We start from the raw sequence: 19,523 nt of genomic DNA on the forward strand, positions 1-19,523 counted from the left end.
ATGAGGGAGGGCCTGAAGCTGCCAGGGGATACCATGGAGATCTGAAATGAAGCCAGAATTGAGAGAAGAGAAACCACATCCTGATGACAGCATGAGAACGTCACTTCTAACCATTTTTGAAGCCAAGATCTACCTCTGGAATTTTCAGCTATAAGAACCAGAACATTTCCCTGGCTTAACATTCCCTTAAGCCAGTTGGAATTAGATTTGTTGAGTTTTGTTTTGTTTCATTTGTTATTTGCAATTGATAGAGTCTTAACTGAGAGATCAAGATACTGACATCCTAATGATGACATAAGAAATACACAGAGAGCTTCCCTGGTGGTGCAGTGGTTAAGAATCCACCTGCTAATGCAGGGGACATGGGTTCAAGCCCTGGTCCGGGAAGATCCCACATGCTGTGGAGCAACTAAGCCCGTGTGCCACAACTACTGAGTCTGTGCTCTAGAGGCCATGAGCCACAACTACTGAAGCCCGCACGCCTAGAGCCCATGCTCCACAACAAGAGAAGCCACCACAATGAGACACCTGCACACTGCAACAAAGAGCAGCCCTGCTCACTGCAACTAGAGAAGCCCGTATGCAGCAACGAAGACCCATCACAGCCAAAAATAAAATAAATAATTTTTTTAAAAAATAAAATAAACAAATACACAGAAATTCAACTGCTCAAATGCCCTTGTTCGTCACATGCCAAGTGTGTCTGCTTTCTTCATATTTGATTCATTGTTCACAAGGTTTCAGTATTCTTATTAAATGAGGCACAACTTTAATACTGTAACAAATACACAATTTGTCCATTAAATCTGATGTATTCAATACTTTTCATATGTATCATTTACTAAATTTTTATATATATTTTAATATATGTATATATTATGAAATCATCACCACAGTAAGTCTAGTTAACATTTATCATCATATATATTTTTTAAATCCATAAAACTGCTTATGTAGGAAATATTATTTATAGGTTAAAAACTGAAGTTTAAAACAGCCTATACAACTCAATACCAAAAAAACAAACAACCCAATCAAAAAATGGGCAGAAAACCTAAATAGGCATTTCTCCAAAGAAGACGTACAGATGGTCAACAGGCACATGAAGAGATGCTCAACATCACTAATTATTAGAGAAATGCAAATCAAAATTACAATGAGTTATCACCTCACATCAGTCAGAATGGCCATCATCAAAAAGTCTACAAATAATAGGGGACTTCCTTGGCAGTCCAGTGGTTAAGACTCTGTGCTCCCAATGCAAGGGGCATGGTTTCAATCCCTGGTCAGAAAACTAAGATTCCACATGCTGCAGAGCACAGCCAAAAAGAAAGTCTACAAATAATAAGTGCTGGAGAGGGTGTGGAGAAAAAGGAGCCCTCCTACACTGTTGGTGGGAATGTAAATTGGTGCAGCCACTTGGAAAACAGTGTGGAGGTTCCTTAAAAAACTAAATATAGAGCTACCATATGATCCTGCAATCCCACTACGGGGCATATACTGGAAAATATGAAAACTCTAATTCAAAAAGATACACGCACACCAATGTTCACAGCAGCACTATTTACAATAGCCAAGACACGGAAGCAATGTAAGTGTCCATTGGCAGATGAATGGACAAAGAAGATGTGATAGATACAGATATATTACTACTCAGCCATAAAAAATGAATGAAATATTGCCATTTGCAACAACATGGGTGGAAGTAAGATAAAGAAAAATATGATATTACTTATATGCAGAATCTAAAAAATAATACAAATGAACTAATTTAAAAAACAGAAACAGACTCACAGACATAGAAAACAAACTTACAGTTACCAAAGGGAAAAAGGGGGGGAGGGATAAATTAGGAGTTTGGGATTAATAGATACACACTACTATACATAAAATAGATAAACAACAAGGATTTACTATATAGCACAGGGAACTATATTCAATATCTTATAATAACCTATAATGGAAAAGAATCTGAAAAAAAAATATATATATATATAACTAAATCACTTTGCTGTACATCTGAAACTAACACGATATTGTAAATCAACTATACTTCAATTTAAAAAAGTAGAATGAACATTTTCCTGTAAAAAAAAAAAAAAAAAAAACCCTGAAGTTTAGGAAAGTTGACTTGGCTTTGAGGCCTCACAACTAATAAGGGGTAAGGGCCAGGTGTTCTTTTCATTTTTATTTATCTTTATTTTCATTATGCTTTTCATCACTACACAGATACTGTTTATCTTGAAAGATATAAGTGACAATAAATGCAAGCAAGACACAAATAAGCATTAAGTTCCATCAAACTAAGACATAAGACTTTTTTAAATAGTATGATCTTACCTAAATCGATATCTCGAATTCCCATGTACAATTCAAGAAGATCATCAACCTTTCCAATCGACTTTGCTTTGGTTTCAGAGGGCTTTATCAAAGAAAAGAGAAATAAAATCATATTTTTATGTATAATCTCTTGAATGTCGAGCCATACGTAGGGGGAAATCTGATATGGAGCCAGTTCCTGGTTGTGTACTTCAGCTAATTTGAATGGAAATATATCTAGAATGTGCACTGCAACGCAATACAAATCAATATAGTAAATATTTTTGGTGTTTGTGTTAAGTATTATAGATTCAAAGAAGAAAAGCAAGAACAGTCTCCAAGCGGCTAGCTGTCTAGAAGGGAGACAGATGTGAAAATAAATAGCTATTTAACAATAATAAGGACAATTTCTAAAGGATGTCAGAGGCAAAGAGGCATCACAGGGGAAGTAAATTTAAATCTCTAAGTGTCCAGGAAGACTTCAGAAAGGTGACTTAAGAAGTGTGTTTTCAAAATGAACTGGCGTCAGATAAGCAGAAGCAGGCACCGAAAGTAGAAGGCAATATATACACAAAGTCTATGTGAGGTTGCAGAGTCTGATAAAAGCGTACAGTGGGTTAAAGGACTGCAAGAAGTCCCATGAGACGGGAATCATAGCGCCAGACATGACTAGATCTTAAGGAGTCCTGTATGCCTTGAATAGGGGTTTGGTCTTTATCATGCAGGCCACATGCATTAACAGCTCACCCCAAGAGTAAAACACTCTGAACACATACCCCTATTATTTATTTTTTATTAATTTTATTGAACAGAAGTCCCCCCTCATCTGCAGTCTTGCTTTCCTCAGTTTCAGTTTCCTCAGTCAATTGAGGTCCAAAAATATTATATGGAAAATTCCAGAAATAAACAGTTCACAAGTTTTACATTGTGTGCCATTCTGAGTAGTATGATAAAATCTCACACCACCTGCTCCATCCCAGAATCCCCAACCACAGACATCACCTGCTCCTGAGATCCAACCTTCACCATCATCATGGCTAGATGATCCAGGATCACCCAAGCAGATGATCCTCCTTCTGACTTAGAGTCAGAAGGTCAGTGGTAGCCTCACACTATGTCACAATGCCTATGTCATTTACCTCTCTCCATCCCATCACACTGGCATTTTATCATCTCACATCATCACAAGAAGGGCGAGTACAGTAAAATAAGACATTTGGAGAGATCACGTTCACACAACTTTTATTACAGTGTATTTTATAATAGTTCTATTTTACTATTAGTTATTATCATCTTTTACTGTGCCCAATTTATAAGTTAAACTTTATCATAGGTATGTATGTATAGGAAAAAACATAGTATATATAAGGTTCAGTACTATCCACATCACACATTCACACATCCACTGGGGGTTTTGGAACGTGTCCACTGTGGATAAGAGGGGACTACTGTATGCAATTTTTATCAATTACACACGTGTTACCACATTAATGTATTGAGTATGTTATAAAAATAGAAATTTTATAAGATGATGAAATAATATTTTTAAATAATTGTTGTTTTATGTATTAATGGTACCAAAATATTTTTGTTCTTCCTACAAGTTTCTATGAAAAACATGATTGGATATATTTTATTATTCTTTTAAAATCTTGGTTTAATATTTGGTGAAGTCTGGTTCTGTTTAGTTTATTTCAATACTTGGTTTTAAATGGCTTCATAGCTGAAATAAAATTTGCCCAAAGATGTTAAACACTCAACTACGGGTACAAATGTTGAATTCAAGACTACACTGCAGGGCTTCCCTGGTGGCACAGTGGTTGAGAGTCCGCCTGCCGATGCAGGGCACACAGGTTCGTGCCCTGGTCCGAAAAAATCCCACAGGCCGCGGAGCGGCTGGGCCAGTGAGCCGTGGCCGCTGGGCCTGCACGTCCGGAGCCTGTGCTCCGCGACGGGAGGAGCCCCAGTGGTGGCACGCCCGCGTACCGCAAAAAAAAAAAAAAAAATGGCTACCAAGATCTTACTATTCTAAATAGCTCTTGATCTCATCATCCCCTCTTCCATTCACATTCTGATTGCCTGTGTTCAGTCCTGACTTTTTTTAACTGAGATATAATTGACATATAACATTATCTTAGTTTCAGGTGTACAACATAAAGATTTGATATGTGTATACACTGTATGGAAAATCATCACCACAATAAGTCTAGTTAACATCCATAACCACACATAGTTTTTTTTTTTCCTTGTGATGAGAACTTTTAAGATCTAGTCTCTTAGCAACTTTCAAATATATAATATAGTATTATAAACTATAGTCACCATGCTGTGCAGTCTATCCTCAGGACTTGTTTATAAGTGAAAGTTTGTACCTTGACCCTCTTCACCCACCCACCCCCAACCCGCTGCCTTTGGCAACAACCAATCTGCTCCATTTCTGTATGAGGTGGGGTTTTTTGGGGGGGGGGGAGGGGAGAGGAGCATATAACTGAGGTCATCCAATATTTGTCTTTCTCTGTCTGACTTATTTCACTTAGCTTAATACCCTCAAGGTCCATCCATGTTGTTACAAATGGCAGGATTTTCTTCTTTTTTATGGCTAAATAATACTCCCCTCGTCTTTTCTTATTTGCAGAAGTCTCCTAATTGGTCTCCCTGCCTGAAATCTTCAGGCTCGGGACTTCCCTGGTGGCACAGTGGTTAAGAATCCGCCTGCCAATGCAGGGGACATGGGTTCAAGCCCTGGTCCGGGAAGATCCCACATGTCGCAGAGCAACCAAGCCCATGCGCCACAACTACTGAGCCTGAGCCCTAGAGCCCACGCGCCACAACTACTGAAGCCCACGCACCACAACTACTGAAGCCCGTGCGCCTAGAGCCAGTGCTCCACAGCAAGAGAAGCCACCACAGTGAGAAGCCTGCGCACCGCCATGAAAAGTAGCCCCTGCTCGCCACAACTAGAGACAGCCCGCACACAGCAATGAAGACTCAATGCAGCCAAAAATAAAATAAAAATTAAAAAAAAAAAAGACAAATCTTCACGCTCTCAAATCCACCCTGCTCAATATCCCATCCCCCAGAACCAAGGGGTTTTTCTAAAACACAAAACTGATTTGCTGTTCCCCTTGCAATTTTTAAATAGCCCCCCCGCTCCATTATCCACAGGCCCTTCACGCCCTGACCCAGGCCTCTACCTCCAGCGTCATCACCCACCACCAGGTACTTGCAGCACACTCCAGTCCCGTGGACATTTCCGTTTCATGCGTAGAACACTCTTCACCCCATCTTTGACCAACTCAACCATTTCTTCTGGAGGGAACTCTCCCTGATTTCCCTTTCCCAATCCCTGACTGTAGCTGATCAGCCAGCCCCTCCTTTATGACATTAACCTTGCCCTTCTGATTTGTAATAGCTTCTTTTCCTGCCTCTCTCCTTTTAAAGGAAAAACAACATCTTTATCCATCTTTGTATCACCAGCACCTGGACTGTACCTGTCTCAACAAACACATAGTGAATAAATTGTGAGGTTTGCAGGTGGAGTATAGTTCAGTTTTCAGAAATTGTGCTAGATAATGAGGGGCTGATTTGCTTCAAATCTGTAAATCCTTTGGTGTTTCAAATTAAATGGTAGGTCATTTGTATCAAATTTAATATTAGCACCAAACTAGTTTTTTTCCCCTTTATTACGAGCTATTTTAATTGCCCTATTTAATGAAGCAGGCTATGCAAATAGGAAGGGAGTTTTAGATGTTTTTCTTGGAATGAATCTTTCCCACCTCCTCAGGCAGATCTGCAGTTATTCTTTTTCATTCCAGCACCTTCTATATAGCAGCTGCTCATAAATAAACAGATATGTATTACCCATTTTAACTGTTAGAAGAGGGCGCTCCTCCTGAAGTGACATGGAGTTTTTCCTGCCGACCCCACTTCCTTTGCAAACAGTTTGAAGGTCTGTCCTTTTCTCCTCCACTTTAAAGAACACTTGGCATCCCCTAGCTCCTTCCCACTGTCCTTCCATCCTCTTACAGATTCCTTTCTTCCACTGAGGTTTGTTCATTTGTTCAACAATAAACATTTACTGGACTTCAGCAATATGTCTGGCAGTGTGCTGGGCATTGGAAAAATAAAGACTCAGAACAACCAGATGTCACTGCCCTGGGTTTTTTCACAAATCTTGTCATATCTCACTTTCAAAATGCTTTCAGCTCTCCCAGGCCTCTCCGTTGTCACTTGCCTCCAGATCCATCTTTTCATTCACCCAGGACCAAGGCACTCGACTCGGAGTCTTCCCCTGGATTCTCCAAAACAGACAACATCCTGGGTGACTCCAACATTCAAGAGGACAACCCTGGCCTCGTGGTTCCTTGAGGGTCTGCTCCGACCAACCACACCCATGACTGACCCTGACATCGTCCCCCAAAAGCTCTGGATCCTATGAAAACAGCCTCCTAACCATTCATCTGTCTCACTCTCTTGCTCTTCAAACAGCTGGGAGCCCTAGGACGGTAGGCACACACAGACATGCCTTCCCCCCGACCCAGCCCCCCCACCCCACGCCAAGGAGCTCCAGAGCCTCAGAGGTCTGCCTGACCTCCCCAAAGGAGGGCTTCATCACCGCTGTCTTCCTGCTGTGAGCGGACCTGCCACTTGTAACTTTGAATCCTTACCACTGCCACCCTCTTCTTCCACCCTCCTTCCCTCCATGTGTCTCTTCTCCTCGTGTTTTTCACTCAAATACTGACATTTACATAGACACAATCAGCAAAACCCTTCCTCCAGTCAAGCGTAAGTGAATCACTCACTAATTCATTAAATTCAAAGATCTGAGCTCCTCTGAAGTGTCAGGCACTGTTCTGGGTGCTGGGAATACAGCTGTGAACAGGACATGTGAGAACAAGACATGGGACTGAGAGGAGACAAGGATATAAGTCCCACTGGGTTCAGCGCCTTAAAAAAAATGAAGGGCAAGGAAGATTGGGCAGGGGGCAGGGTGGTGGGACCTGCTATTATACCAGCTGCTCAGAGGCTAAACAGGGTAGGATGTGGACAGAAACTCAAGGCGGCAAGGGAGTGAGCAGTGCCCGTAAATGGGCAGCGCATCCAGCTAGAGGTAACAGCTCATGCAAAGGTCCTGAGGCAGGGATGTATCTGGAGTGCTTGAGGACAGAGAGGAGACTCAAGTAGCTGAAGCAGAGGGAGCCAGGAGGAGAGGGGTGGAGATGAGAGCAGAGAAGAGACGCAGAGTCAGATCGTGTTGGTCACTCTGAGGACTTTAGCTTTTACTCCGAGTGACGTGGGAAGCCACTGGAGGCTTTTGAACAGATTGTTCCATCTCATCTGAGTTTCGAAAGGATAACTCTGGCTGCTGAGTGAGTAGAGGGAAAGAGGGCCTTTATTTCCAGCTCTGACAAACACGAACGTCCATCCATTTCCAAGACATATAGGGATTAAATGAACATAACATACCACTTCTTCCACAGTGGCAGGACCTTTTGATCTCAGGCGAAGTGTCTCCCTTCCAGTACCAATCCTTCCTGTTGATGACTTTCCAGCTTTTGACCTGGGCTCCATGTCTATAAACATACAATGGATGGGGAAACGTACATATATTAAGAATTCCAACCAGTTGCTATAAAAGCTAATGAGTTTCCATCACAAATTTCTGTACAGTTATTGAAGAGATTTGATAAAAGCTATGCCTTCTGATAAAATTTCCCAAAACAAAATAAATTCACCTGTCATCCATTATTCTTATATGAGAGTCTCTGTGAGGTCTGCCTACAACAAGAAAAGGAAATACGTGAAATGTGCTGATCGGAAAGACTGGAAGTTATAAGGAATAAAAAATAAAACAGTCGGTTTTATTGTAAGAGTAAAGAGGTATATGTGGCAGGAAAGCAGAGGTAGGTGTGTAGCTGGACTTCATTAAGGTCGTGAAGAAGGGAAGGAGTCATGTCTTGATAGAAGACAGAGATGGAGGCACTATTATTGGAGGACCTACCTTCTGCTGGATGCTTTCAATACAAAATCCCATTTAATTCTTGGGCCAACCTATGAGGCAAGTTAGAGCCGTCATTTTACAGAAAAGGAAACTGAACTCAGTAAGGATCAGAGCTGGTATTCAAATCCAGGCCTTGTGACCCCAAAGTCTCAACAACACTTCACCACCACACCTCTTGGAAGCACAAGGGATAAATTCAGAGGTAACGGACCTCAAGAGGCTGGGAACAGGTTCCGAGGAAGGAGTTCCCCTCACAAGGCAGACGACAACAGAGAGCAAGAGTCCACGAGAAGCCGCTCCTTCCCTTCGCTGGTTTTCTACGTGTGTGTTTTGGTTTGGTTTTGGTTTTCCAGCATACCAAGAGTCACCCCCACTCCCAGACAGTAACATAAATGAGTGGAAGGGTAGGGTGGAAACTGAGGATAACTCCCAGGACGTACCCTATCGAGGCCACTCCAGTAACTGCTCTGTGAGAAGGCAGGCCCTGCACAGCCAGATCTTCTACTGGTTTTCAAAGCAGATGAACACTCAGTTTTTTGCCAACCTCCTGATTTTTAACTTTTGGCAACTAAATCAAACTTTTAAAAACAACATCATGTGCTCCGCCACAAGAGAAGCCACCACAATGAGAAGACCGCGTGCCGCAACGAAGAGTAGCCCCTGCTCGCCGCAACTAGAGAAAGCCCGGGCACAGCGAGTATGACCAAACACAGCCGAAAATAAATTAATAATAAATTAAAGACAAAAACAACGTAATGGCAAAAATAAAAAATTTGTGGATCAGATTCTAATCACAGGCCACCGATTTATAACTTCTGCAGGTATCCCGAGTCCTCTTGACTGAGGACTCTGGCAGCAGTTTGGGGCACGGATAGAGGTGGGTGTGAGGAGACGCAGCACCAAGGCTGGGAGATAACTGAGCTGCAATGCGGAGTCACAGGGCAGGCCGCAGTGTACGAGCAGGTGGTGAGGTCCATACAAAGCTCTCAAAACGTGGACGTCAAGTGGCCTGCACAAACACATCCTTCCTTAGAATCTAGGATAATTCCCACCTTCAGCAAGTCCTGTTTCACTACTGGGGATCTATTCCAAGGTGACTAAGGATTTTACATGTTAATTTTAACCTGCATTTGAGGACAGAGCCACCAAAACATAAAACACATAAGTTTTCCTCTGAGAGTGAAATTATTCAAAATAATCATGCAATAAATAGGGTAGTTCCCCTAAGCCAGAACCTCTCAATGGTGGCTGACAGTGCTCATGTTGACCACGGTGACCAGAGAGATGCTCAGGAGACCAGAGCTGTGTCAGCACGTCTGCAGCATTTGCCTTGCCAGTCACACTGTGTCCCGTCTGAGGGAAGAACAGATTAACAGGAGATGCTCACTCAGCACAGGGTTTCCAAAAGAATGCCCAACGAAAAAGATGAGGCCAGTCTGTCACCAGCACTGTCCAGGATTCTATACTACCCAGTTTGGAGTCATGTACAGACCTACAGTGGTCAAGACAGCCTCACCTTAATGATGCTAACCTCCAAGATAAACAACCTTACACCCGCCCTCCCCCTATCACACACTCTACCCACCGCGATTTCACCAAGCAACCTGCTCTGTATAATCTGTCTTCCAATATAAATTTTCTACAGGGTGGCAAATGAAGCACTCAGCTAACACATGTCTTTGGTTTACAACTACATATACATTTCTAACTGTAAAGTAATACACTGGCATTCTGACTTAACAACGAGTCTTTTGTAAGTTTGGTAAGCAAGATATAACCCTGGAAAATTGCACAAGTTATGGATACACTGAAGAAATTAAAGGTTCCTGGGATGTACGAAGCTAAGGACCCAGACTCTGGAACGTGGGAACTTCATCCAGGCTTGAGAAGTCGGCCAGCTGCCCTAGATGATGTCTCTGCTTACCTGGCTCTTACCTGCAACACCAGTAGCTAAAAGGGAAAATGAAATGTAGAACAGAAGTTTTTTTACTTGGTTTTTTTTTTAATTTTTAATTCATTTATATTTTTAATTCATTAATTAATTTATTTTTGGCTCTGTTGGGTCTTCGTTGCTGCACACAGGCTTTCTCTAGTTGCGGTGTGCATGCTTCTCATTGTGGTGGCTTCTCTTGTTGTGGAGCACGGGCTCTAGGCACGCGGGCTTCAGTAGTTGTGACGCGTGGGCTTCAGTAGTTGTGGTGTGTGGGCTCTAGAGCGCAGGCTCAGTAGTTGTGGTGCAGGGGCTTAGTTGCTCCGCGGCATGTGGGATCTTCCTGGACCAGGGCTCGAACCCGTGTCCCCTGCATTGGCAGGCAGATTCTTAACCACTGCGCCACCAGGGAAGCCTCTAGGCTTTATTTTTTAAGCAGTTTTAAGTTCATAACAAATTGAGAAGACAGAGCTCTCCCATACACCTCTTGCCTCCACATATGCATCACCTCCCCCATGATCAATACCCCTCACCACAGGGCTACATTCGTTATAATCAATGAACCTACATGGACACATCATATCACCTAAAGTTCATAGTTACGTTAGGGTTCACTCCTCGTGTTGTACATTCTGTGGGTTTGGAAGAATGAATAATGACATGTATCCACCATCAGAGTATCATTCAGAGTAGTTTCATTGCCCTAAAAATCCTCTGTGCTCTGCTTGTGCACCCCAGATTTTTTTTTTAATCATTACATGCTTGTCATCTTCTCCTCAAAAGTGTTATCTCAAAACTAACCACTTGGTGGCACCAAAACAAAAGTTAAAATTTCACTTCTGGCTTAGACCAGCCTCCAGAAAGGCAGTTCTTGTGGCTAAAGAAATAGAAGCCATGTTTCTCCACAATCCTGATTCAGGGAAGTAAATCAACCGGTTTATACATGAAAACAGGCAGGATGGCCCTGTTCAGCCTCAGAGGGAAAAAAATTTTGCTTTTTTAATGCTTGCAAAGGTTGCTAGTCTGGCCTACTTTTAGGGTGCTGGCCGGTCTAAGCTTGTCGAACCAACCAGGCCAAGCCCTAGATCAGTCACTTCACTTCTCATGAACAGGTTTTCATGAGGCCTCTCTTGGGGCTGAATGATGAGAGGGATGCAGTTCACACAGGAGATGCTGGTAATCGGCCTGCAGCTCGAAGGATTCACTAGACTCAGGGCTCCCCTCCTGTGTCACTTAGGGCACAGGACACTCAGAGCTCAGGGGTACACAGCTGCTCCCACAGCTGAGTGGGATGTCACCAAGAAGCAGTCGCCTTAGTTCCAAACCCTTTTGTGGCAACTGTATTTGTTACTTTAATTACATAATTGAATTTAAAACTACATGAGCTGATGAAATAAGTGTGAAACACAGAGTTATTATTGCTAGGAAAACTAGGTTAACTGCTTTGGAAAGACTCCATAAGGGCGAGTTGCAAAAAAAAAAAAAAGGTGTGGGCAAAATGATGCTAGGAGATTAGGAAAAATATCTTTAAACATCCAGCATTTCACATATCTGGCTTTTAGATATCAAACAGAAACCATAGATGTGCGTTCAGGTTCTGATTACTAAAGCAAGACTTCATAGAACTCCAATTTGTGTCCTCTACTCAAAGAGCTTTTTACATCTAAAGAGTTGTAAAAGAACGCATATTTATATGTTTTAAAATAAAATGTTTATATCCACTTGTGTCATTCTTTCTGATACCATTTTAACTGGCATTTTCAATAAACAGACCAACCCCCAGTCCCTGCTACAACGTGAAGGTCAGGGGAGAGATGGGGAAATGGAGAAGACAGCAAGATGTCTGTCTCTAGTCCCACCCTGAGCCCCAGGGCAGGGGAAGAAGAGCACTGACAGCGGCCAAGGCCCTATCTTCAGGTGGAACACATGCAAGTGGTTTAGATCCCCAACGGACACAGGGTGACAGTGAGAAGGGTAGGCATTCTCCTGCTTCTGCACAGAACAAGATCTTGTTCTGGTCCCACAAGGGCCTGAGTTGGCCTGGAGTACAATTCATAGCAGGGGCAGAGCCATGATTTCCGTGAGAGGGGGGCACATATGGACACCTCTGTGCCCAGCAAGAGATAGACTTCAGAATCAGAGAACTTGAGTTAAAACCCAGCTCCACCATTTACAAATTGTGAGAGCTTAAGGAATAAGTTCTTATCTGAACAAGAACACTACTGAAACCAAGTGAGGCCCTGTGGGACTCCCAAGCACAGAGGCTCTTTTGTCCTGTTTCTTGTGGGCAAGGCTCCAGCCTCTATGACCTTCCCTGAGTTCCAAAGGGCAGATTCCAACAGTTGTTAATCAAGGGAGAAGCAGCCATGAAACCACCTGAGGCCAGATTAAAGGGACCAGAGAAGCTCATCAAGATTAGCCGACCACCTGAGCTGAGATTAAGGGCGTGCAGGCCCTGCTCAACCCTAATCTTGTCACAGACCCTCACCTTTGAACCACTGTTATAAAACCCTCATCAAATCCTCCCAGGTTGGGACACATAGTTTTTCAAGGCAGAAGCCCGGTGTGTCTCCCTTTGCCTGGCAAAGTAATAAAGCTATCCTTTTCTACTTCACCCAGAACTCTGTCTCCAAGATTTGATTCGCACCCGTGTACAGAGAGGCCGATCTCTCGGTAACACTACCTACATAGGATGTTGTCTTAAGCATTCAAATGGCTGCCGTATGAAAGGTGCTTTGCCCAGTGGTCTGGCTCATACACAGAGAGCTGCTACTGCTGTTGGACTTGCTTCTGCTGACACGGTCCACACTGGACAGACAGCCATCTGCTCGTCCCATGCTCTCCCCAACAAAACCATTTGCACTGGTTTTCCCAGGATGAGAAACATGCAGAAGTCTCTCTTCAAATGTTCAGAAAACTGTCACTTCAAATACAAAGGTCTCCTTTTTATTCTACCTTCTATAGAACTGTGATTTTTTCCCCCTTCCATTTACAGGGGAGTAGAAACAACAGATGACCCATTACCCTACTCAGATTCGCCAAAGTGGCTGAGTTTAAGCCCAGCTCCTCGGGGGGATGGGGGCACTCAGCAGTGGGGGCCCTCCAGTGTCCATCTCATTGGACCTCTGACCCCCATTCAAAACGTCCTGTTAGAGTTACATGACACCGTGTGGGCAAGAGGGCAGACACATCAACACTCCAACCTGGAAACTTAGAGTCCCCTCCCCTAACCACCCATGTAGGTGAACTAAGCTACTTCACCAAATTCACTAATCCATTTCTATAATTTCCACCTCTGGAGTTCGACAGCATCAAAAATGGTGGCCATATGGCAACTCAGGCAGGACTTTGCAGGATGTGTATACCAATGACTTTCAGCACTGCAGGCCCAGAAATGCTTTCTTCCAGTGTTCCCAGAACTGACCTGAGTCTTAGGGATTGATTCACACTAACCAAATTCACAAGAATAGACGTCATTCATCAATGTATTAATCATAGGGAGGGATGGTATCAAAGGTCCAAGTGGGCTCCCATGCTTCATTCTCATGAACCCAAAACTTTCTGGGGAAAATGTCCAAGCAGAGACCCAGCCATGAAGGTCTAAGACAGCAAGGCTACGTGGGAAAAGGGGAAGGGATCATGCTCCAGGCCATGAGTTCCAAGACTCCAAAAGCAAGGAGTGGAGAGTTGATGTTTTACAGTCCCTCCCAACTGGGTGACTCTCAGTTTACCATGCCTCTACCCCTCTTGGGAATAATTCACTTGAAACTTTCTTCCCATTGGGTGCCTGAGAAGTTTAGTGTGCATGGATGATACCAGAGAAAAGGACTTGGGCACAAAGGATAACTCTCACAGTCCAAGGCTGCAAACAGGTAGTTCAGTGACATGTGGTCCACAGACATGTTTGTGAAGTGTGCAACGTTTTCAGATTTTTTAAATTAGTTGCCAACTTTTAAAATTTGGGTGATTTCTCATCAAAATTCAAATTTTAAGTTTCTCTTGGAGACTGACGCATGCCTACAAAACAGTAATAATTAGGGTCGACAACTTTACTTTGGGGTTTGCAGCTCTGCCCTCATTTTCAGACAATCTCTCAAGGTATAGAATTTCTCACTACATATGGCTATAAAGCGTTATATGCTGTTTCATATACTAGTGTTATTCTTAGACTGCAGTCTTATTTCAAAGGAATAAATATACATACATACATCTATACTATAATTCATCTAGGAGCAAAAACATAGATCATCTGGGAAAATTAAAGGTAACTTTTTTAACTGATCATTTAATATGTCCCAGGTACTAGAAATTCTGATAAGTTCTTTTATTTAATCTTCACAACACTATTACAAGGTAGGTATTACTCTAATTTTACAACTAAACTTACAGTTGAGGCTTGAAGAAGTAAGATGATTTCATCAAGGTCATAGACAACTGGTAAGTGGTAGAGCTGGTCTACCCCAGAGCCACTGCCTGATTTTATATTCTATTAAAGATTATGAGTTGCCATTGGTAACAGACATTAGTTGGCTGTCTTCTCAGTACCCAGTGGTCATGAGGATCACTGTGGTACAGGGGAAGCTGATTGCTCCCAGCTTCAGGAATGGGACACACGAATGGGCCAAGCTAACTGATCCCCTTCATCACAGTGATTGTTTCAGAGGTGGACATGGGAACAAAGGTAAGTCAGAAAAAAATCTAAGGACTTTTGCTAGAAATTCTGAGGCAAGGACACTCTCTTTTTCTGTTCTATGTAAATAAGGAAGCACATGGTCCCAGCCATTGCTGATCACCATCTTGGGATACGTTAAGGATGGATGGATGATGAAGATGATGTCTCAGGCAGCAGAGCACAAAGGAAGGGCAAGAAACAGGGTCCTGATCACATTGTACGGGCCCTACATAGAGCTTTGCTAATGCCGGCATCACTCACGGACGGTTGATTTATAAGCTTCCCTTTTCTGCATTAGCCAGGGTCATAAGGTTTTCCACTGTTTCCAAGTGAAAGATACCTCACAGATACAGAATTGTGTCTGAGCAATGAAGCAACCCTTCTAAAGAGACCTTCCAATGGTTGGACATACATAAATGACACTGTCCATAAACAGCTGGTGTGCTCACTTCCCTACCTCGACCCCCGACACTCCCTCCCTCCCTCCCTCTCTCCCTCCCTCCCTCTCTCTCTCTCTCCCCCCACCCCTCTCTCAGAGTAGCTGATATAAAATCTAGCTTTGCCCCAAAATTTAAAACTTGAACTATTCATTCCCTTTTTCTATGTCTCCTTCCTCTCTCCAACACTCTTCAGACTTCTTTAGAATAGCTATGCTGTTTTTTTTGTTTTGATCGAGCTGGTAGGGTGCTGGGGTGGATACGAAGGAAAAGTAGATAAGTGGATGCCACATACACAAGGTGGCTATCGGATCAAAAGGGCTGGCAACACATGACCCAATCCACCCAAAAAAAAAAAAAAAAGGCTACACAAAGTTGCTCTTAACTGTTCCTTTAATGAGACTGAACAGTGTAAGACAAGTGTCAGAAGGGAAATAACTATGCCCAAAATCATCTTGTTCTCTAGGTAAGGTGTCATTTGAGAAAAACTCAACCCTATTTTCATAACTCCCTGAAATTACAGGCAAAAGTTAATGTGCATCTCTGGGATAATTTTAATCCAGAGGGGACTGTGTCACCAAAAATATTACAAACCTCGGGACTCTAACACGAGGAAGTTAAAAGGATGGCTAAAGTATTTTTATCCTTTTATCTTATTTTATTCCATAGTATGATTTTATGGGAATTCAAAAATCAAAACTTGTTCACTTTTATTCATGGTTTATTACACATATTTTTCCTCCACCTTTTAAAAAGTTTAGTAGTTACAAAAACAATCCTGCCAGGCTTCCCTGGTGGCACAGTGGTTAAGAATCCGCCCGCCAATGCAGGAGACAAGGGTTCGAGCCCTGCTCAGGGAAGATCCCACGTGCCGCGGAGCAGCTAAGCCCGTGCGCCACAACTACTCAGCCTGCGCTCTAGAGCCCGTGAGCCACAACTACTGAGCCCGAGTGCCACAACTACTGAAGACTGCGCGCCTAGAGCCCGTGCTCCACAACAAGAGAAGCCACCCAATGAGAAGCCCGAGCACCGCAACAAAGAGTAGCCGCTGCTCTCCACAACTAGGGAAAGCCCGCGCGCAGCAACAAAGACCCAAGGCAGCCAAAACTAAACATAAATAAATAAATAAAATAAAATAAAATGTCTAGTTCATATTAAAAAAAATACAGGGGGCTTCCCTGGTGGCGCAGTGGTTGGGAGTCCGCCTTCCGATGCGGGGGACGAGGGTTCGTGCCCCGGTCCGGGAGGATCCCGCGTGCCGCGGAGCGGCTGGGCCCGTGAGCCATGGCCCACTGGGCCTGCGCGTCTGGAGCCTGTGCTCCGCAACGAGACAGGCCGCAACAGTGAGAGGCCCGCATAACGCAAAAAAAAAAAAACCAAAAAACACACAATCCTGTCAATTTAAAAAGTTGATACAATATAATCTACCACATTTCTAACATGGAACCATTTAAGATAATGTTAAAGAAAGCTGTTTAAAATAAGTATGATCATACAGTTAAAAATTATAAAGCTACTAAAAGTGGAATGATTCCATTTCTCTACTTCCTAGACTAGGAATGCTAGACTTTTTTTTTTTTTTTTTTTTTAATTTTTTTATTTTTTGCGGTATGCGGGCCTCTCACTGTTGTGGCCTCTCCCGTTGCGGAGCACAGGCTCCGGACGTGCAGGCTCAGTGGCCATGGCTCACGGGCCTAGCCGCTCCGCGGCATGTGGGATCTTCCCGGACCGGGGCACGAGCCCATGTCCCCTGCATTGGCAGGCGGACTCTCAACCACTGCGCCACCAGGGAAGCCCGCTAGACTTTTTTTAAAATAATTGTTTTCTGGTTATAAAAGTTAATATTTTGTATTTAAAACGTGAGAAACACAAGAAACCTAAAGAAACAAGTCATTCATAAACACACCACCAGAGATAACTGTTAACATTTCAATATACATATACAGCAAGTCACTTCTTCTACATGTAAAGATAGTTTTTTACAAAAAACGGGATATTACTGTACATTGTTTTGTAATCTGTCTTTTCACTTAATATATCAAGCATTTTCCCATACACAAAGGGAACTGTTTATCTGCTTACATTTTTCTGAAGGCATACTCTGACAGTTTTGAGTATAATTTGTCAGATCCATTGTCTTACAATTACATGACACTTCCCATTATACAATGGGAAGAATGTGTATTATTAGAAATGTGTATTATTAGAAAAAGAGCAATTAGACCAATAAGTTATATTATCTTCACACTGTTCTACCATATTAAGGAAGCCACTTCCATGCTAGCATCAGTTTTGACCCCTTCATCCTATGTGGCTATTTTAATGATCAAGCTTACAGACAGCTGAGAACTATTATCTACCTTCCACTCATGGTTGTTATTAATTCCAAAGGCTCCTTAAACATTGTAGTTCTAAGAGAAATCAATCACTGTTTAGGGTAAGTGACATGGGAAATACAGATTACAGAGCTTTCAGTATTATAGATTATAATAATTTTACCTTTCTTAGATTAAAAACATGAGCATTTAATAAGTTTTCCCTTAGAGAGAGTTTATAGCTAGAGTAGAAAAGAGTGAATATTTAGCCTAGGTCTTTATCCAACTGAGTCTTTACACTGAAAACACATTTATCGGTTACACCCAGCATTCATCTAACACATTGCCACACCCCACAAAAGAGAACTTGGCTCTTCATTTATCTTCTTCCATAGTATTTTTGTGGTAAATGCCAAACCAATGTCTAGCTAGATATAAGAAAGGCAGAACAAACTCTATGACATGAAAAGATGATTAAGTGGCATGTTCTAGCCCCCAAATTTGTCACTGTGAGTGCTTTAAACCTTTGCCAAAACATACATGAGAGTGCCACTGTCACATAAAATGCAATACATCTAAAATTAAACTTCTCTCCCTTTCTCCCAAACCATTACTACATCCAATGGCCCCATTTCCAATGATCACTTTTATCACAGGCTCCAACGATAGAAACCTGGGGTTACATCTGCTTCTTCCAAACCTTCTCTCTCCCTCTTTTAGCTAAAGTGCATCAACCCATCTCTAACCTCTAGTTGTGCCTCTGCAGTATTACTCAGGCTTTCTTCTTTCATGCGAATTCCCACTGCTGCCTCCAATCCCAGCCCTTATTATTTCCTCCTGGACTACTGCAGCAGCTTCTGACGTGGTTTCTCCTCCAATCAAATACAGCCAACATTCCTCCTCCGGGCTTAACTCCCCAGAGTCTATTTCATCATTTCATTCTTCAGTTCTAATATCTCCATGATTCCCTATTATCCTCTCCGACAAGCTCAGGTTCCCCCCCTAGTTTTCAGAGGTCTTCTTAACATGGCCTGGAGCTGTTTTTGCAGCCTGATTTGCTGCAGTCCCTCCAAGACTCTTTTCCACAGGAAACCCTCCTTCCTTGTCTGTACTTCCCCTGCCATCCTGCAAGGCCAAGTTCAAGTGCAATCTTCTTCAGGAATCCTTCTCACCTACTCATATCTTTCCCCATTTAAACACCCACTTAAATGTCTGTAGTGGATTTAAATTTTTGCTCCACAGTTCTGGAGAAAAGAAATGTCAGGTTGAATCTGACTGGGAGCCCCTCACTCCACAGGTTTGGTGAGAAACTGAGTCTTGGTTTTTGCTTTGGGAGTCTCCCCTTCTCGGGATCCAGAGGGCTGATATGGTGCTCAGTCCAACATAGATCCTACTCTGAAGCTTGACCTCCAAGTCAGTGTGTCCAAGCCCAGGGCACAGGAGCTCTTTCACCTCAGATGGCAAGGTCACAGCTCTCACAGCCCTGATATCCCTTTGCAACTCTATCAGGAGTCCTATCACTTCTCATGGGGAGTTACATGGGAATGGGACACTGGTCCTTGATACTGGTGGGACATGCTATATAAGCCATCTGTCCCATGGCTTATCACTTTGGGAAAATTCCTTCGCAATCTTACCACTGCTCCCAGCCTCCCTCCCTCTCAGCTTCAGGACCCTTCTCCGTCATGGACAAATCAGCTCTCAGCTGAACTGCCCTTCGTTTAAATCTGCATTACAGCACATATCATATGGTTTGCATTATAGTCTAAGAGGCAGTAACACATACTGTTAAGCGCAGAAGCCTCAGGAGCAAACAGGAATGGAGTACTATGACCTCAGGGAGGTATTC

The 19,523-nt window shown here is 42.9% G+C and overlaps 1 protein-coding gene across 1 annotated transcript in view; it reads right to left on the reverse strand.

The window, feature by feature from the left end:
• The window catches only part of GIPC2 (GIPC PDZ domain containing family member 2), an 88,531-nt gene that overhangs the window by 21,190 nt on the left and 47,818 nt on the right, over positions 1–19,523 (reverse strand). Inside the window, exons 4-5 of the mRNA XM_030866031.3 lie at positions 7,786–7,892; positions 2,341–2,422 (exon numbers count right to left, since the gene is read on the reverse strand). Of these exons, the coding sequence (XP_030721891.1) occupies positions 2,341–2,422; positions 7,786–7,892 (189 nt within the window). The remainder of the gene's footprint in view (positions 1–2,340; positions 2,423–7,785; positions 7,893–19,523) is intronic.

Source organism: Globicephala melas, chromosome 1 (genome assembly GCF_963455315.2).
Source record: "Globicephala melas chromosome 1, mGloMel1.2, whole genome shotgun sequence".
NCBI classification, from domain to species: Eukaryota; Metazoa; Chordata; class Mammalia; order Artiodactyla; family Delphinidae; genus Globicephala; species Globicephala melas.